Source organism: Pseudochaenichthys georgianus, chromosome 18 (assembly GCF_902827115.2).
Source record: "Pseudochaenichthys georgianus chromosome 18, fPseGeo1.2, whole genome shotgun sequence".
Classification (NCBI taxonomy): Eukaryota; Metazoa; Chordata; class Actinopteri; order Perciformes; family Channichthyidae; genus Pseudochaenichthys; species Pseudochaenichthys georgianus.
In genome coordinates, this window is record NC_047520.1 from 355,738 (window position 1) to 376,527 (window position 20,790).

General features: G+C 46.6%; 1 protein-coding gene across 2 annotated transcripts; it reads right to left on the reverse strand.

The window, feature by feature from the left end:
* Positions 1–3,299: 3,299 nt before the first annotated feature.
* LOC117463746 (uncharacterized) lies at positions 3,300–14,666 on the reverse strand. Of its 2 annotated transcripts, none has more exons than XM_034106155.1 (5): positions 14,487–14,666; positions 9,924–10,661; positions 7,797–9,184; positions 7,364–7,486; positions 3,300–6,502 (listed from the first exon to the last, which is right to left on the reverse strand). In XM_034106155.1, the coding sequence occupies exons 2-5, from the start codon at positions 10,659–10,661 to the stop codon at positions 4,114–4,116; spliced, it is 4,638 nt and encodes a 1,545-aa protein (XP_033962046.1). In that variant the 5' UTR covers positions 14,487–14,666; the 3' UTR covers positions 3,300–4,113. The 2 variants fall into 2 exon arrangements, with proteins under 2 accessions (XP_033962046.1, XP_033962045.1); XM_034106154.1 differs by having other exon boundaries at positions 9,924–10,664.
* Between the last annotated feature and the right edge of the window lie 6,124 nt (positions 14,667–20,790).

A 20,790-nucleotide genomic window follows, 5' to 3' on the forward strand; every position in this document is an offset into this window, starting at 1 on the left:
GACCAGAACCTTTCCAACACGTCTGGGCTCTAAGCCTCAGACCAGAACCTTTCCAACACGTCTGGGCTCTAAGCCTCAGACCAGAACCTTTCCAACACGTCTGGGCTCTAAGCCTCAGACCAGAACCTTTCCAACACGTCTGGGCTCTAAGCCTCAGACCAGAACCTTTCCAACACGTCTGGGCTCTAAGCCTCAGACCAGAACCTTTCCAACACGTCTGGGCTCTAAGCCTCAGACCAGAACCTTTCCAACACGTCTGGGCTCTAAGCCTCAGACCAGAACCTTTCCAACACGTCTGGGCTCTAAGCCTCAGACCAGAACCTTTCCAACACGTCTGGGCTCTAAGCCTCAGACCAGAACCTTTCCAACACGTCTGGGCTCTAAGCCTCAGACCAGAACCCCCTGGGCGTCTTCACCTTTCTCCCATCTCTCTTACGTTCTACTCGTTCTGCCTTGTTTAGGCCAGAACCTACGCCTCAAATTCAAAAACCATATCGTTGGCATTCGATGGGTCAGTTCTACAGATCCCACACCGAAGGACTCCCTCTTCACTTAGTGGTGAGGTAGCACGTGCAGCAACATCTCGCCTTGATGCAGAAGTTCCACTGAAAACGATCAATAAAGTCAAATCGTATTTATTTAAAAAATAGGTTTTGCCAAATACACAAAACCAGAAATCTATGAAATGATCACCCCCCCCCTCCCCCCTCCCCCCCCCCCCCCCCCCCCCCCGCGTGCCGTCAGACGTGTTGGAAACATTCCTTTTTATTTATTTATTTGATTTCCGACATGATGAGGAAACGTTCCCTGCCTCTGCGGGAGAAACAGAAACAAGCGCCCCCTCCCCCGGGTGGGGTTACAGGGGGGGATGGGGGGCGTTTGATGTGTGTGTGTGTGTGTGTGTGTGTGTGTGTGTGTGTGTGTGTGTGTGTGTGTGTGTGTGTGTGTGTGTGTGTGTGTGTGTGTGTGTGTGTGTGTGTGTGTGTGTGTGTGGGTGAGAGAGTGTGTGTGTCCTCCTCCTGTATTCTGTCTGTCACCTCTTCCTGTGCAGAATTATAATAAAACGTTTCAAAGAGCAGTGTGTGAGCGTGATGTACACACACACACTCTCACACACACAAACACACACACACACACACACACACACACACACTCACACTCTGCGGGGATGTGTCAGGGGATTGCATCATGTGTGTCTGTGAGACGGAGAGAGCAGGCATGAAAATAACAATGTGTGTGTGTGTGTGTGTGTGTGTGTGTGTGTGTGTGTGTGTGTGTGTGTGTGTGTGTGTGTGTGTGTGTGTGTGTGTGTGTGTGTGTGTGGTGTGCCTCTGCCACAAGATGAAAGGTGTGTGTGTGTTTCTCTGTGTGTGTGTGTGTGTGTGTGTGTGTGTGTGTGTGTGTGTGTGTGTGTGTGTGTGTGTGTGTGTGTGGTGTGCCTCTGCCACAAGATGAAAGGTGTGTGTGTGTTTCTCTGTGTGTGTGTGTGTGTGTGTGTGTGTGTGTGTGTGTGTGTGTGTGTGTGTGTGTGTGTGTGTGTGTGTTGTGCCTCTGCCACAAGATGAAAGGTGTGTGTGTGTTTCTCTGTGTGTTTGTGTGTGTTTTATCAGAGATAGAGAGAAAGGCTGGTTGTCCCTGACGACGGTGATCTGCGTGTTGCCTGGCAACAGCTAACAATGGCACACCACCAGTGTTCTAGAATGTGGGCGTGGCCTAATGAAGGGGGGGGGGCTCTCTGCTGCTGCTGCTGTGCGTCTGCAGGTACACACCTGAGAGGAGATGAAGGTGATGAAGGCGATGAAGGCGATGAAGGCGATGAAGGCGGTGAAGGCGATGAAGGCGGTGAAGGCGATGAAGGCGGTGAAGGCGGTGAAGGCGATGAAGGCGGTGAAGGCGATGAAGGCGATAAAGGCGGTGAAGGCGGTGAAGGCGATGAAGGCGATGAAGGCGATGAAGGCGGTGAAGGCGATGAAGGCGGTGAAGGCGATGAAGGCGATGAAGGCGGTGAAGGCGGTGAAGGCGGTGAAGGCGGTGAAGGCGATGAAGGCGATGAAGGCGATGAAGGCGGTGAAGGCGATGAAGGCGATGAAGGCGATAAAGGCGGTGAAGGCGGTGAAGGCGGTGAAGGCGGTGAAGGCGATGAAGGCGGTGAAGGCGGTGAAGGCGGTGAAGGCGATGAAGGCGGTGAAGGCGGTGAAGGCGGTGAAGGCGATGAAGGCGATAAAGGCGGTGAAGGCGATGAAGGCGGTGAAGGCGGTGCTGGACATGATCAGCAAACCTCTCGTGTTTTACTAACTCTGAGAAACTTTATCTTACATGTCAGTTGGAACACTTGAGAATGAGCCATCGCTCGATCACGTGACGATGAAGGACTCGTGTGATTGGACGACAAAGGTTCCAGATCCTTGTGGGTGACTCTTAGCCCCGTGTTGAGTCTCAATGTTTATTTCAATTGTAAAGAAAAGGGGAATATTTTGGATGAAAAAGGCGTATTATTTTTTCAGGGAAAACTCGAACAAACTTGATAATAAAAATAAATCATATTTTTAAGGGAAAATAAAAGTAAAAGATAAAAAGTAGTGATATTTCGAGAAAATAGTCAGTTTAAGTTATAAATGTGTAATAATTACAGAAAATAAGTTCAAATATTTCACAGAAAATATTAAAATAATTGTCTCGAGTTCAGAAAAATAACCTTGATTTAAATTGAATACTTTATAGAAAAAGGCGGTAATATATTGAATAAAAAGACATAACATTTGAGACATTTTTTTAATATTAGTGGTGAGATGTTTTTTTTTGCCATTACACAAATTCAATAAGAGGAAATACACAATATAATAAAGTGTGTCTGGATCATGGTCTGGATGTGTGCATGTGTGTGTGCGTGCGTGCGTGGCCATTTAATGGACCGCTGATAGTCTTAATTAGTGTGAGTGTGTGTCTCCCTGGAGGCTCGTTATCCTCTCAGTCTCCCGAGGAGAACGTGAAGGACACGAGGAGGAAGAGAAGAGGGCGCCCTCTGCTGGTGGAAAACACGAACTGCACCTCAGAGTTTTGTTAAAAAATATTGAGAAGAAAAAGTCCAAATATTGTTTTAAAAATCGTCAAAGTAATTGTAACATTTCTGATATTAAGAGAAAAAAAGATGTAAATTGTAAATATACTGTTCTAAATATACTGTTATATTCTGATAAAAGTAATACAAGTAACACAAATTGTTTAATATTTGAGATAAGTAAAACAAAAATTGAATGAAAAATAAGTTTAATATTCAGATTTTAAAAAATGCAGTAAAATGTGTTGAAATATTTACACGACAAATGTGGCAAGACTAAAAGTCATAAATCAAGAAAACAGTCAAGTTGAATATTTGTAAGAGAAAAGGAAACCCGTCATGTCATATTTTAGAGAAAAAGAAATCATGATATTTGAGAAAAATATAGAAAATGGCCTGAATAGAAGTTTATATTTATTAGGGATCACTTTCTGAACAAACCTTTATCGAACACATTCACACAACAGGAAATTAAAACTTTATATAAAAAACTTGTTTTCACTTTTACTCGTTTTACTTTTACTAACTTCTATTTATTCTCAACGCCCCGTGGTAAATGTAACGTATGGCTGTCTCCCTCAAACTGCATTAAGAAGAGAGTCGAACCAACCGATGACAGAAATTCAGTGTTCATTTATTTGAAACCTCCAGATACATTTCCACCCTTGATAATCTACGGAGAACGATTGGAGCCAAACGAGAATTTTCTTTTGGGATGAAACCAAAAGTAAAAATGTCTGTCATTTTGCTCAGATATCTGAAAAAAATATGAATTTTTCAAGTTTTTTGAAAATCTCAGAATTTCTCAACTTTTCTAAAATCTTTTTATTTTTACTTTTGGTCACACCCTCAAACACGTGGCCCTGAAGAAAGATGATTGTTCAAGAAACAAAATTACACTTTGTATTCATTTCGCCCCTCTTTTTAAACTAACATTAAGAAATGAAGATAATAGCCAGCGAAAGGTCGTCTGAACCGTCACGGTTTAAATCAACACATTAACAAAGTAAAAAAAATCAGCTGTTCATTATTTCAATACATTTCAGGCGTGTGTCCTACGTGGCAGAGTCTGAATGGGCGTCAATGGGTGAGTTGGAGTTCCACTGGTTCTCCACGTGATTGTCCGCCCGAGAGTTTTTTAGATGGGAGTCAATGGGGAGACTATTCTGCGAAAGAGCGTCAGTGGGGAACCTATTGTGGTGGTTTTGAGGCTTTGAGTGGGAGTCAATGGTAGCCTCGGACTGAGAACTGCTTCTTTTACGTGATGTTTGGAAGGTAGCGGCGGTTAAGGCTGTGTGGTTAAAGTGTGAGCTGGAAGGATGTGTGTTAATGGGGGGAAAGGGACTCGTATGATGCAAGTCAACGGGTGTCAGGCGCCCATGAGGCAATGCATCCCCATGATTGACTAACAACGATGCTTTGTTGTTCGTCAGTCCTTTAGAAGTTGTGCTGAAAGAGTGGAAGTCACCGGTAGATTCTGGACTTTTAAGATGCAAGTCAATGGGTGACCACCTGTCACTTGTAGCCGGTGTTAACACTGATCTTGATAGCCTTTCTGACAATTTCTCTCTCTTACTGGAAGAGTGGAAGTCAGCGGTATATTTGGGAATTTTAAGATGCCCGTCAATGGGTGATAACCTGGGAGCTGTGGTTGGCATTGAGTTATCTCTCGAAGTTGAAAGACTTTCTGGAAAGTTATCTTTCTTACTGGATGTTTGTAGGTCAACGGTAGATTTGGGACTTATAGGATGCAAGTCAATGGGTGAATAGCTGCTTCTGGGAGCCGTTTTTACCTCCGAGCTAGCTCTAGAGGTTGAAAGACTTTCCAAAAAGTTATCCCTCCAACTTAAAGAGTGGAGGTCAGCGGTATGTTTTGGACTTTTAGGATGCAAGTCAATGGGTGAATAGCTGCTTCTGGGAGCCGTTATTACCTCCGAGCTAGCTCTAGAGGTTGAAAGACTTTCCAAAAAGTTATCTCTCCTACTTAAAGAGTGGAGGTCAGCGGTATGTTTTGGACTTTTAGGATGCAAGTCAATGGGTGAATAGCTGCTTCTGGGAGCCGTTATTACCTCCGAGCTAGCTCTAGAGGTTGAAAGACTTTCCAAAAAGTGATATCTCTTACTTGAAGAGTGGAGGTCAGCGGTATGTTTTGGACTTTTAGGATGCATGTCAATGGGTGACAACCTGTTGCTTGGAGCTGTTGATGGCGCATATCTACCACTAAAGTTATCTCTCTTACTGGAAGAGTGGGAGTCAATTGGTGGGAATGCATCGATGGATGAAACAAACGGTGATTTGTCGTTACAGAAAACTCCTGAGAAATCTTCTCCACCCCGCCCGGAAGGATGGAGGCCAACGGGTGAAAAATGACAGTAATCTGGTCTCAGAGTCTTATTCCTAGAGTCGGCGTTAGCTAGCTTATCATTGGACCATCCTGTCTTGGCCGTGTGGCATTCAAAGGGAGATAAAGAATTCACAGGATGCAAGTCAACGGTTGAAGATGAGGTTTCCTTTGCGGGGGGGATCAAGTTGAAATCCAGATGTGATAAGCAAGCAGCACTCGTGGAGCCAGTTTCAGAAGAAGAAGAATGGGAATCAATGGGAGGATTTTGACTCGTGGAATGGACGCCGACTTTAGAAAAATGGGAGTCAATGGCTGAACTAGTGGAGGCCAGCTCTCCTCTCAGAGCCAGAGCGCTCGTGAACTGTTTTTTCAGCGTTGAAATGGGTGGGATGGCGCGATTACCTTGAGACACGTCAATGGTGGGATTTGAATGGAGGTCAATGGGAGAAATCGGCGACAGGTGTGGACTCCCGGCGTCTTTGTGTTTTAACGGTGGCGGTGTGTTTCTGTTGTACGTCCGAACGGGACTCGCCTGTTTTAAGAGAGGCGGGACTTCCTTTTCTTTTAACCGCTCAAAATAAGTCAACGGGTGGGTGACGTTACGATACGTCGGCGGGTCGAAGTCCCGATGATCAATATTGTCGTCCCTTAAAAAGCGATTTCTTCTGGAATCACGTGGCTCGAAGTTCAACGGGTTCAATTTAGCCGTATTGATTCCCTGCAGGTCGTTGAGGATCCTCGCTAACAGACGGCTGTCAGAAATCGACTTTCTTTTAAGTGATGAATTTGTGACCTCCGCGTCATCGGATAAATCGGACGTTCTGATTGGCTCCTCGTCCAATGAGGACCCGCCCACTTCAAAGTTTTCCACATCGATGTCACTGTTGATGGCGATTGGATCCAGGATGTCGACGGGAAGATCGCCGATTTCACCGCTCAAAGCCCCGCCCACTCCGGAGGGATGGACCAATGGGAGGGGAGGAAGGTCTGAGAAGTCAACGGTCTGCTGGCTGCTGATTGGACTGCTGCTGCAGCTGCTGTTGTTGTTGTTGTTAGCCTCGTGGCTGCTGTCGCTATCCAGCGTGATGATGACCGGAGAACTAAAGAAACAAAAACAGTTTATAGCATTTTATATTGACAGATTATGACAACTCGTATTTATTGTAATGTTTATGGATCAAACAGGGCTTTCCACTGTACCCTACCTCTGCACCACTGATGCTCTCACACATTGACTCAAGGCACACGTGTTAATAGAAAACCATTCCAGGTGACGACCTCACGAGGACGATAACGCAAACGGACCGCAATCGTTATCAAAAAAGTCTTCCGTCCTCACGCAACAGGCACCAGAAACGTGTCCGTTCACACGAGAGCGCTCGAAAGCGCTAGAGACGCTGTAGTTCATATGCCAGGCCTGTAAGTGGCGCTGTAGTCTGCCACAAAAGCAGCGAAGAAGACTTCCCGCGCATGGTTGCCATGCTGTTTATTCTCCGCTGTAATAATAATAATAATCCTTATATTTATTATAGCGCTTTATCAATGACTCTCAAAGCGCTTTACAAATACACATTACACACACAGATCATACATGTAATCTACTGTGGACAATACCCTCAGGTGGCCGAACGTCCATCTGATCGTGAACTGTAGCAGATACGATCGGTATCGTCCTCGTGTGGGCGGGGCTTAAGAGAAGCCCAGAGTGAGTAACGCTGTCGTCAAGGCAAAAGGGGCTACTCTGAAGAATATCAAATAAAAATCATATTCTGGATTTTTTACACTTTTTGTTTACTAGATAATTCACATAGTTCTTTCATAGTTCTGATGTCTTCAGTATTAATCTACAAAGTAGAAAATAATACAAATAAATGAAAACCTTCGAATGAGAAGGTGTGTCCAAACTTTTGACTGGTACTGTACATTATATATTTAGTTATGTTAATGAATCTGTTTAGTACCTGCTGTGCTGGCTCTTGCGTTGGCGTTTCCTGCGGCGTTTCCTAGCGGGGGGGTGGGCTGCATTGGGGAGGATGGTTCCCTCGTAGATGATCTCAACGCTGGGACTGCGATCCTCTCGTCTCCTGTTGAAGGACGACAAACAGATTTTTCGAAATAAAAAAAAATATTTTTCAAAAAATATATATATTCAAAATAAAACAACTATTTTTCAAAATAAAACACATTTTTCACATGAAAAAAATATTTTTCTAAATTAAAAAAAATCTTGTTCTAACTTAAATTATTCTACGTCACAAAATAAAACAATTATTTTTGGAATCACTGGTTTTCTTTTTTTAAGTCACTGTATTTTATTTTGAAAATCCCCAAAATGTTGTATTTTGAAAATCCAATTAATTATTATTTTTATTTTCCTAAGCCCTGCCCCCTCACCTCTCCTTCCTCTCCTCGTCCTCCCGGCTCCTCCTCCGGCGCTCCTTGTCCTCCCGCGGCCGCCATGTCGGATCCTTCTCATCGCGGTCCAGATGGCGGCTTTTGTATTTCCTCTTCCCTCCCGGTTTCTCCCCGTGGTTTTCCATGGGGGAGGAAGAGGAAGAGGAGGATGAGGAAGATGACGAAGAGCCGTCCCAGTGAGAATCCGGCGGGCTGGACTCGGCGCTGGAGGAGCGGCGGCGCATCATGGCGGGAAAAATAGAACGATTCGGGTTGAATAAAGTGCCGCTCGTCTTCCTCTTCCTCCTCTTCGTCTTCTTTTTCTCTTTCCTGTCTCTCTCTGGGGACGACCACGAGCCGCCATCTTTGTTACAGCCAGTAACGGGAGGAGGGATTGTGGGAGATTGAGGAAGAGGAGGAGCGACAGCAGGAAGTTCCTCCTCTTCATCTTCCTTCTTCTTCTCTTCCTCCTCCTTCTTATCTTCCTCTTCCTCCTTCATCTTCTCCTCCTCTTCCTCACTATCTGACGTCAGCTGCACCAGCTCCGGCGTTCGTTCTGCGATCGGTTTCTTGTACCCAACGATCAAACACTCCTCTTCCTCTTCTCCCTCTTCATCCTTCCCTGCCGCCTCCTGATTGGCCGGGCTCAGAGAGTAGGAGGGGCCTGGCGTCTCGTCGTCCCACGCCGCCAAACTGAGGCAACTTCCTGTCGGGATTTCATCGTTTCCCGCCTCTTCTTCGTCCATTTCCTCCTCTTCCTCTTCTTCTGAAATAGCGATAACGGACCCGTCGCTGCTGTCGTCGTTTAGCTGCACGATAGCATCGTCCGGCGGCTCGTAAACCGCCTCTAAATCGTAGCTTTCCAACGCTAACGGCGAGCTTGCGAAGCTAACCATTTCGTGCAGGAAGTGGTTTGTTCGCGCCAAGAGGAATGGGCGTAACTCTTCTTCTATGGTGTTCTGGTCCTCCAGGCCGTGTCGTTGAAGCCTCGCTGTAACGATTCTCTGCACGATATCCACTAAGGACGTGTGAACACCGTAAAGCACCGTTAGCTCGCGGCGCAGCCAGGGGCGGAGCCTTTCCAAGGGGGCGGGGCTTAGGCGAAAGCTGTCGGCTGTGATGTCATGCGGCAGCAGCTCAGCGGAGACGCCGGCGACCCCGTGCACTCGCACGCCGAGACGATAGAGCGAGCGCCGAAACGCCACGGTCTCTCGATCCCTGAGGCGCCGCACCGCCCCCCCGTCGCGCTGCAGGCGGCGGCGAGACACCAGGCGGGACGTCAGGCGGCGAGACGCACGGTCGCCGGGGGCAACGGGGGGGTCGCCGGGGGGGACGAGGCCCGACAGACCCTCGAAGATAACGCCTCGATCCAACGCCTCGTCAACGTCCTGCAACAAGAGAGAGAGAGAGAGAGAGAGAGGGGGGAGAGAGAGAGAGAGGGAGGGAGAGAGAGAGGGAGAGAGAGGGAGAGAGAGAGAGAGAGAGAGAGAGGGAGGGGGAGAGAGAGAGAGAGGGAGGGAAAGAGAGGGGGAGAGAGAGAGAGAGGGAGGGAGAGAGAGAGGGAGAGAGAGGGAGAGAGAGGGAGAGAGAGGGAGAGAGAGGGAGAGGGAAAGAGAGGGAGAGAAAGAGAGAGGGCGAGAAAGGGAGAGAAAGGGAGAGAAAGGGAGAGAAAGGGAGAGAGAGGTCATTGATCAGAGGTCATTGATCTGAGGTCATTGATCAGAGGTCATTGGTCAGAGGTCATTGGTCAGAGGTCATTGGTCAGAGGTCATTGGTCAGAGGTCATTGGTCAGAGGTCATTGATCAGAGGTCATTGGTCAGAGGTCATTGATCAGAGGTCATTGGTCAGAGGTCATTGATCAGAGGTCATTGGTCAGAGGTCATTGATCAGAGGTCATTGATCAGAGGTCATTGATCAGAGGTCATTGATCAGAGGTCATTGATCAGAGGTCATTGGTCAGAGGTCATTGATCAGAGGTCATTGATCAGAGGTCATTGATCAGAGGTCATTGATCAGAGGTCATTGATCAGAGGTCATTGGTCAGAGGTCATTGATCAGAGGTCATTGATCAGAGGTCATTGATCAGAGGTCATTGATCAGAGGGATGCAGTGATTGTGATATTTACCCGTCGTTGCTCCTCGCTCTCCTCTTCCTCCTCGTTCTCCTCCATCCTGACTGGTCTAGAGTTGATGTACCACTCCCAAACCCCTCCTCTTCCTCCTCTTCCTCCCCTCTCTCTATCCCCCCTCCTCCTCCTCCTCCTCACTGCCTCCCCCCCCACTCCCCCCTCCTCTTCCTCCCTCCTCTGCCTCCTCAGCATCAGCCTCATCTGGTGGTCGTTCCTCGCTGCGGACGCCATGGCGGCCACCATGGCGACGGTGGCGGCCACGCTGCTGCTGGCGGGCGTGGGGGGGCGCAGAGTGTATTCCTTGAAGTCGTCTTCAGCGAGGACGGAGTGCAGGATGGAGGCGAAGGGCTGCTTGCAGAGCGGACACTCGGCCTTGCTGTGAGACCACTCCTGGATGCAGGGGAAGCAGAACCGGTGCAGGCAGCGGTCCAGATACGCCAAGTTGTTAAACCGGTCCAGGCAGATGGGACACTTTGAGTCTGGAGACGCCTCCTCTGGCACCGGAAGAGACGAGGAAGAGGAGGAGGCGAGAGGAAGAGGAGGAGGAGGAGGAGGAGGAGGTGAGGACGAAGAGGCAGTGGGAGTACTGGGGGTGCTTTTCTTCTTCCTCCTGCTGCTGCTGCGGACGCCTCGGCTTCGCTCCTCTTCCTCCACAGGTTCAGTACTTCCTGTCGTTGAAGCCGCCGTGTTGCTGTCTCGAATACGAACGCGCAGCTTCATCCTGGTGGGCGCCATCTGCTGGAGACACACGGGAGTAAGATTACACAGTTTGAAAAGAATATCTCCGGGGCCCGGGAGTTCAAAACCTTTAATCTCAATCCGATCCGATCAGATTCTGAAATCCCATGTTTTGTGATCCAGGATCAAGTCGGAGAGTTTGTCTCTGGAGTTCAAAGCAATTCAGGATCAGCCGGATCCAGATTACGACTTTTCAAGATGACTAGATCCTGAATATCAGTGCTTTAATCCTACGAGCGCCACCTAGTGGACATGAAGAATACTACAAGGAAGACGAGAGCCCACATTGCAGACACATCTATAATGTCTAATTATATTTTTACATTTGAAAGGTGATGGACTTTATTTTTACTGAAGATATTTTTAATTTAATCTAAATTACATTTTTGATTGACAATCTTTGTTGTGATACTTCTATGAGCATAAACTTTATGTCATAAACATTTGGTTGAAAACTAAATAGGCCACACGTGAGCATAAATGAAAAATACAATGTATTCCCATGAAGGCGAAACATGGTGTATTATTTCAGTTACGTTGCCATCTAATTTAAATTGAAACATGTTCTTAAATAAATGGTGCAGTCCATGTTGCTCTGTAATCCACTGGAGACCCGCCCTCTGGTGGGGTCAGGGTCATCCAGTGCTTTGGGGTCAAGCCGATCCCAACCCTGTGCCGTCGGTTTGAGGATCTGATCCAGATTAAAGCTTGGACCGGGTTTCCTGATCGGATATCAAAGAGATCCTAATCCTGTGTTTGGTTTGAACTCCCCACAATCCAGATCTGATCGGATCAGAGGTGTTGAGCTGCTGGCTCTGAGACACACGGGTATAAGACGAGGGAGATGGGACTGATCTCCTGGAAACAGACCGCAGATCAGATATCACTTTCTCTTATGAGCGTGGTATTCGGTGACGTGCACAGCGCCATCTGCTGGACACACGCGGGTCTTAAGATACACAAGATGGAAGGAAGAAAGGAAAAGAAAGAAGAAGAAGAAAGAAGAAGAAAGGAAAAGAAAGAAGAAGAAGAAAGAAGAAGAAAGAAGAGGAAAGAAAAGGAAGAGAGAGAAAGAGAGAGGAAGAGAGCTAAAGTGACGAACAGACCAGCAGGCTGAGGATGCTGGTGAGCCAGAGAGCAACGTTAGCATGATGAGGAACTCACAAGACTCTGAAGAGAAGAAACACTTCTAACAGGTCTATCCAGTGATCTGAGGGATCACACACACACACACACACACACACACACACACACACACACACACACACACACGGTGCGATGGACACGCCGACTGCATGTTAAACATTGTTCATGTTGGGTAGACGTGTCGTTACGTGTCGGGCCCAGGGGCCCCTGAGCTCTCAGTGCCTCCAGGGGCCCCTGAGCTCTCAGTGCCTCCAGGGGCCCCTGAGCTCTCAGTGCCTCCAGGGGCCCCTGAGCTCTCAGTGCCTCCAGGGGCCCCTGAGCTCTCAGTGCCTCCAGGGGCCCCTGAGCTCTCAGTGCCTCCAGGGGCCCCTGAGCTCTCAGTGCCTCCAGGGGCCCCTGAGAGCTCAGGGGCCCCTGGAGGCACTGATCCGGCCTCGACAGTGTGGGCATGAAACTGATATCTCCTGGAAACTAGAGAGGGCAAATCCGGATCCTCTGACGGACTCGGAGTCTCCGGAGTCCGTCACTGAAGAGATCCGGATCAGACGAGTCCTTTGAGTCCTTTGAGTCCTTTGAGTCCTTTGAGTCCTTTGAGCCCTTTGAGTCCTTTGAGTCCTTTGAGTCCTTTGAGTCCTTTGAGTCCTTTGAGCCCTTTGAGTCCTTTGAGTCCTTTGAGTCCTTTGAGTCCTTTGAGTCCTTTGAGTCCTTTGAGTCCTTTGAGCCCTTTGAGTCCTTTGAGTCCTTTGAGTCCTTTGAGTCCTTTGAGCCCTTTGAGTCCTTTGAGTCCTTTGAGCCCTTTGAGTCCTTTGAGTCCTTTGAGTCCTTTGAGCCCTTTGAGTCCTTTGAGTCCTTTGAGTCCTTTGAGCCAGGAGCGTAGCAGCCGGTGAAACCGAGAAGCTGTTGCATTTCACGAGCGTATTAAACGTTTAGAGACGTCCCGATCTGATTTTCAAAAGATCGGAATCGGGAATTTTTATAATATTCTACTAGCAGCAGCAAGCTAACGGGAGGCTACGTCCAGCTGGAGACTCGGGAGTCGGGACGGAGCACACGTCTGGACTTTGGAAGTGTTATGAAATTGAAAGCGAAGGCAGAGCAACAGCCAGATGCAATGTGTGCAAGAACAGAGCTACGTTCAACACGACCGATCTAACGCGCTGAACTCATGGCGTGGGACGGCCAGCCGGTATCCGTTACCTTTCTCTCTTGATGCATAAAGATCGGATCGGGAATAATCGGTATCGGCAGATTGTCAAAATCAAACGACCGGAATCGGATAATTTAATAAAAATGTTGATCACAAACAAAAGGGTCATTTTGCGACTCGGAGAATCCGCCGGGTCTCTGGATCGGCTGCCGTGCGGTTACCGCTCCGAGTCCGTCGTGCACCACAGCCGCGGGGAGTAGGGGTCCTGGAGGCGGGGCTGTACATTTGGAAACCTTCATATCTGCCCCCCCCACGTAAAAAGACGTCCCGGTTCCCGCGGCTGTGCTCGTGCGTGCCGCGTCTGGATCTCTGGACCTGCAGCGAGTCGCACTGATCCGCTTCCCCCGAGGCAAGCGATAACTTCTGGCAGCTGTCCCACCTGCTGAAGGCAGATGGACCGGGGTACGCTGTCATGTGATTGGACGTGTTATAAGGAGAGTAGCGATTGACGCAATTTATAGTTTTAATTTGTACGTCACCAGGTGTCGGATCAACGGACATCCCCCTGGAAACAGACCTTCCACGTGCACGAGGTGAACAAAGGAATACATCGGGCTATGAAAATGATACCCAGAGAAGAATACAGCGCTTATTACACAGGTGAGTAGAATACTGGTTTCTGATTGGTCCATCTGGAGGTGACTGTTACTAAAGGGGAGAGGAAGTAAACACGAGACTTTAAATGTATCTCGAGATTAGCGTTTGAAACATGAAATACTGGAGGGTCTTTCTCTTTGATGTATTCTGTCGTGAAATGACTTTATTTCAGATAAAGCTTAACATCAGATCACGTGACAGCAGGGAGGTCAGGGATCACCCCCCCTCTCTGGCATGGGTTACATATCCCGTGTTTAGATGGCTCTCTGTTGGAAAGGACACCTTCTATGTGAGCGCTGCTCGGTGAAGCATTTCTACTTTCGGTTTGGGAGCATCGTGCTGACCCAGGGAAAGAGCGCGTGCTACCTGCAGCAGGTGAACACCACAGGGACCGAGGTGTAAACAAGCAGATCTGAACACAGATGTAAACAGATGCAAACAGGGGGTCTGACCGCATGTCCTTCTCTCTGCACCAGAACAAGCTAGCAGAAGGCTAAGCTAGCAGTTAGCATGTTTGTATCTCATGGTTGCTGGTTTAGCTGCAGAGGGTTTCGGCTCAGACTCAGCGCGAGGAGGGGGAGGAGCTACAGGAAGTGTAATGTGGATGAAGCAGTGAGAACACTCAACTCACATCAGAACCTAGTATTATGTTAACTATTTAGCATTAAAATATAACACTTTCTTTTATAATCTTTATATTTGTGACCTTGCCTTCCAACCTGTGTCCTCATATCGGCACCAGCAGACCCACAGGAGACCCGTTGTGTTAAGAACTGGACAAAAACTCGGTTCTGATTCTGACATTAGAGATGTCTGGCTGTTAGCCGGTTAGCTCCTGTTAGCTCGGTGTTAGCATGTTAGCTTCTCTGTACCTGATTAGCACCGCTTCTCCGCCCGGTTCGCTCTCTCTTCTCTCCCGGGTCTCCCTCCCTCTCCCCCGGGTCTCTCTCCTCCTTCTCACCGTCACAGGCTCCGGTTCTCCGGTCCTTTTCACGCAAAATCTCCCGGTAGAAACGGAGACATTTCACAAACACAGCTGGATCTATAGAACTGCCGCGGTGGCTGATGGGAAATGGAATTTTTTTGTGTTGTTGGGTCAGAGATCGTGTGTTTGGAGAGATGACGCACTCTCCCGAGTATTATTACCATATATTATTAAGTTATAACAACATAAGGTCAGCCTTGAAGAAGAAATCTTTTGGTCTGAAGGGGCTTTCAGCTGCTTAAATACCGGCTACAAGATATTCTAATCTCATAACGATGTGTTCATGTTATAACAACGTCTTTTAACGTCATAACATAATATGTTGACGTTAAAACGTGTTATTTTAACTTTATAACAACATATTTCAGCGAATTAACATGAATTGGTCACAATATTAAAAGATATAGTGACTTTATACCATATTTCATGTCATAACGTCATAATGATATATTTTTGTGTAATAACGTGATATTGTCACAGTACAACATATATATTGACTTGTCCCATATGTTAGTGTTATAATGAGATGTATTCACAACCCTTCTCTTGCGTTGGGTCATACCCCCTTCCCATACTATTTTCGGTCCAAATTGACCGGTGTGTTTTGCACAGTGATATCTCTGGAACCCCTTATCCCAGTTTGATGGTTGAGTGACATCTCATTTGAACAGTCAGAGCAAGTAGAATCACGGGGTGACAGACAGAGTGACACCAGGGGTGAATTTCATGTTATGATTATGCAGTAAGTTCAAAGATAGTGCTTACTGTACATTACCGTATATTATAAAAATGCTTGTAGGCTGTGTTTACTAGAGATGGAAATGCTTTAGTTAGTGCTAGCTGAGATTATTCCCGTTCCAATGCGGTATGGGATGTATTGATTTGATACAAGCAAGCCAGTGTTTCATGCCATGGTCCGGACCCACCGGGGGGCCCATCAAGTTCAGCATTCACTGTGATGAATATAAAATACGACACTGATACTGTTTTCCTCAATGTGTAACCCTGGGGGGCGCGCCCAAAGATCGCAGGGGGGGCGCCAGGCCTCAGATGATTTGAGGCCGAATATCATATTTAGACTTTTTTTTTGTTTTACTTTTTTTTATTCAAGTTAGTATTAAAGGCATAAAAAGACAGACATTTATAATTCTGTCTGTAATAGAAATGTCTCTTCTGCCGTAAAGTGTCCAAACCGGGCTTGTCTGGATCAGCGCATTTTAAAACAGTCGTTGTCCACGCCGGCTTCAGTTGGATTATTTGTCAGTTGCTCCGATCAGATCGGTCTCCTCCATTTTGTAGATTATTTACGACTTTTGAATCCACAGAAACACATCGGCAAAGTCCGGCTCACTTTGAGCGTGTTTTAAACAGTTTAATCCCTTTGTGAATTGTTTCCACTTGCGCCGTCCTTTCATTTCTTCATTCAGCGGGAATCCAGACGAATGAATCCTGAGTCCAACAACCATCAAAGTCGCTCCAACAGCTCCTTGATTACGCTTTCATCTCCTTCAACAACACACTTCATTCATCCAGTTTGTAACAGAAGTTGTAGCTTTTTGAGACTACAACTAGCGGGCCCCCCCTTGTGTGTGTGTTGGGGGGGGGCGCAACTTCCAACAGGAGTCATTTGGGGGGGCTCTTGGGGAAAAAGGTTGGTAGCCCCTGCGCTAATCGGTCGCCTACTCATTGTGTCAATGAGTCAAATGTGAGCACAGATATAACTGCTTGAGAGCCAGTAATGGAGAAGGTGAGAGGTGTGTGTTTCTGGAGCTCGCAGCTGTGAGGAGGTGATACATTTTATTTATCCTTTATTTATCCAGGAATGTCCCATTGAGATACAAGATCTCTTCTTCCAGGGAGTCCTGACCTGGACATTGCATCATCCAGCGAGAAAGGGAGAGGTTCCCGTCACTTAAAGTACATTGTTTTGTCTGTGTGTGTGTGTGTGTGTGTGTGTGTGTGTGTGTGTGTGTGTGTGTGTGTGTGTGTGTGTGTGTGTGTGTGTGTGTGTGTGTGTGTGTGTGTGTGTGTGTGTGTGTGTGTGTGTGTGTGTGTGTGTGTGTGTGTGTGTGTGTGTGTGTGTGTGTGTGTGTGTGTGTGTGTGTGTGTGTCAGTCAGAGAGTCAGTCAGCTGATTGATGGAAAAATGGTTGGTTGAAGGATAACATTAAGTCTAGTAATGATGTACCGTGCGTGTTCACATCATGTATACTTTGCATTACTTAATACCATTTTTCAAATATTTATTTTTTAACATTTTGGACCCCCCCTCTGACGGACGGCCGACCCCCCCTCTGACGGACGGCCGACCCCCCCTCTGACGGACGGCCGACCCCCCCTCTGACGGACGGCCGACCCCCCCTCTGACGGACGGCCGACCCCCCCTCTGACGGACGGCCGACCCCCCCTCTGCTGATTTCTACAGAGATGGCGTCTGATGGTCACATGACCCTCCTCCATGTCTCCAGGTCTGATGAAGTGAATGTTTTCTTTAACAATCTGTCATTCTTTCCCTCGGTACTTTTATAACATGTTTTAAAGGAACAGAACTTTGATTAAAATACTTTTCTTAACGTAACAGCACTTTGGCTTAAATAAAATTATCACAAGCTTTATTACATTTCGTATCTCTGAGGCTTTGGTCTGCTAGCATTAGCTGCTAATGCTAGCATTAGCTGCTAATGCTAGCATTAGCAGCTAATGCTAGCAGACCAAAGAACACATGTGCACAATAAGAAACACAAGAAGAAATGATATATAAAATAAGAACTTCAGTGTCCAGATGTTACAAAATCAGAAACGGGTTTATTGCCAGGTAGGTTCACAGATACGAGGAATTTAACTTGATGTCGTGCAGACATAAAATATAAAACTAAGAATCTCCATATAAAACTTAAAAATCTAATATAAAACAAAGAATACAAACACGGAGCAAAGCAAGCTTTACATTGACAGATAGAGGCACTTTCGTGTTCGGTATGTTCTCAAAGGGAAGTTCAGTTTGTTATCGATTCGTTATCGGGATGCATTCTAATGATATCAATCATTGAATCGGCTACTCTTAGTTTCAGATCTCTTCTTTAGTCTGAAAGAAGTTCTTCATTTAAAGTTTAACGATCAGAGCTGTTTTCACATTTCATGTAAATCTACTTGGAAAACAAAGAAACCTTTTAAAGTCGTATTCAGGACGATCCTCCACAGATCCAGAAAGGAAGCATTAAGAATATACTGAGATAATTATCTGCAAATACAAAAACCTGAAGCAGACGACGTTTCTGCAATGAAACAAAGCACACGTGAGACGAGTTACGAAGCGCAGAGCTCTCCACCGCCGACTGAGACTCAAGGGGGGGGGGGCGAGTACATTTACCCAGGGGGGGGCGAGTACATTTACCCAGGGGGGGGCGAGTACATTTACCCAGGGGGGGGCGAGTACATTTACCCAGATCACATGTGTTTAAGTATATTGGTGTACTTTAAATAAGTGATAGTACTTCTTATTCATAGTAACAGTACTTTTAATTAAACAAAATGTGTTTTAAGTACGGTTACTATGGTAACATGTGTTTTAAGTACTTTGTCCTGAGTCCAATATATAAGCCCTGAATACTCAGAACGGTCTCTTTGGAGTTGTTATCAGTTCAGAAGCAGCTGATGGAGGACAGTCGGGGTACAGAGGAGCGTGCTTGATGAGTGCTTCACACACTTCTTCAGCAACACACTCATCTGAACTCTGAACTCTACAAAGTACCACTCTGAGGCTTCGGCACTGGAACCTTCAGGTGGAAACGCTTTAGAAGCCAAACATATCCCAGAGAAAAACCAACAACAACACCGAGAATGACAAAAAGCACGACCAAACCAACCAACAAACTTTTTAGTCCGTAGATTTCCCCCGATTGTTCCTTCACTTGTTTCTTCAATTCTTCCTTCGTGAGACCTGAGGACAGAAAGAGAGAGCAGTGAGGAAACGACTGGACCCCCCCTCATGCTGGAGAACAGCTGATCTGAAGGTGATGAAGAACGCAATCTGCTTCCTCTCCAGTCTCATGTCAGACATTACCTGCCGATCACAGAGCATCAACATCATCTTTAACCCAATGGAGGAACTCTTCAGGAGGAACACAGACTCACCTTCAGAGACGACCAGATGGACGGAGTGCAGCAGTTCTGTTGGCATGTTGGAAGTTGTAACCCGACACTGGTACGTTCCCGTGTCGCTGACGGTGACCTCCTTCAGGACAACAGAAACGTCTCCGTTCTTCATCTCTGGATCCTTCAGCTCAACACGACCTCGATAACGTGGATCCTGGTAGCTTTTCATCGACTTGTTATCTCTGAAGAAGAAGACAGAACGATGGTCCAGGTCAGGTCTTTCCCACTTTATCTTTGTGATGGCAGCATCTGTGGAGCTGTTGCACCGAAGGAGGACGTCGTCTCCAGCGTTTACCCTCACCTCTCCTGAATCTGGAGAAAAGCACAAAGGAAAAAGTCACCAACATTTCTTCAACAGTGATCAGCTCACCTGGTCCCTGAATATTCTGCTAGTTTGTGGACAAAATAAAAAAATGTACACGTCACATCTCTCCCACTATACATTCAGATATATAATATGTATTTGATGTACTACACATATGCAGGGTTGTTACGTAATCAGAATAAAAAAATCAAGTAACTGTATTCAGCTCGCGATACATTTTAAAAACGAGTAATCTGATTACAGTTACTTTCGTAAACCTGAAGTGAATACATTTTGGATTACTTATTGGAATTATTGGTGGAAAGATTTCCTCTCAACATTTAATATTCAAGTAGTAACAGCCGAATCATCACAGCCCGCAAAACCTATTACCGCCGCAGATGGACCAAAAAAGCGTTTGAAAAAAAATCGCGGGTCCGCTCAGTGGAACAATAACAACGAAACGTGGAGGAACAAAAGTCTGCGTTTAAATCGCGTGTGTGTGTGTGTATAGGTGTGTGTGGTTAAACACATCAGCCTGTGGTCGCTCTTTAGTCTTTAGCCTTACTAATGATTATTTCTGAAGGTAAACACAGTGAAGGCGGTGCGGGAAAGGCACTGCGCGCTCCTCTTCTCAGAGGCGGAGCTAACCCTCCCGCTGCCTCCTGGCGCTGCAGAGAGGTCATGAAGTGAAGGAGGTTTTCCTTCTATGAAACAGCTGTGGGCAGCAGATACTGAGAGAGTCACGGACATGAACTCATAGATCAAGGCAGACTGGTGCACACACTCTCCTGTTTTGCCGATCCGGTGCTTAAACAAATATAGCTCTACACCCCTGGCCGAAATGTCCTTAAAATGAAGTCTGAGTTCGACATTTTAATTCATGTCCTGCCGACACTGGCAGGACAGAAGGCGACACGCCCGTTCTAAGCCGTGTCCTCACTCCTCACATCCCAAGCTGCATCCCCAACACGTGTATTATGTTGTTACATCGTTTCAGATGTGATGTTTCAGTGTGCTCTTGATACGCCATTAAAACAACACGTTCAGTTTCCTTTTGCTTTTTGTGTCTCCTGTTCACCAGAACACCCATCCGTGATGGAAAAATAAAGTAATCCAAAAGTAATCTAAAAGTAATCTGATTACGTTACTTTTTAAAGACACGAAACTGTAACTGTATTCGGATTACTTTCAGAGCCATGTATTCAGTAACTGATTACATTTACAAAGTAACCCTCCTCCGTATAATGTGTGCTACACGTATACTCGTATGGTAGTATTCACACTGTGATCGCCCTCTGTATAATGCGTACTACACATATACTCGTATGGTAGTATTCACACTGTGATCGCCCTCTGTATAATGTGTACTACACATATACTCGTATGGTAGTATTCACACTGTGATCGCCCTCTGTATAATGTGTACTACACGTATACTGGTATGGTAGTATTCACACTGTGATCGCCCTCTGTATAATGCGTGCTACACATATACTGGTATGGTAGTATTCACACTGTGATCGCCCTCTGTATAATGCGTGCTACACATATACTGGTATGGTAGTATTCACACTGTGATCGCCCTCTGTATAATGCGTGCTACACATATACTCGTATGGTAGTATTCACACTGTGATCGCCCTCTGTATAATGTGTACTACACATATACTGGTATGGTAGTATTCACACTGTGATCGCCCTCCGTATAATGCGTGCTACACATATACTGG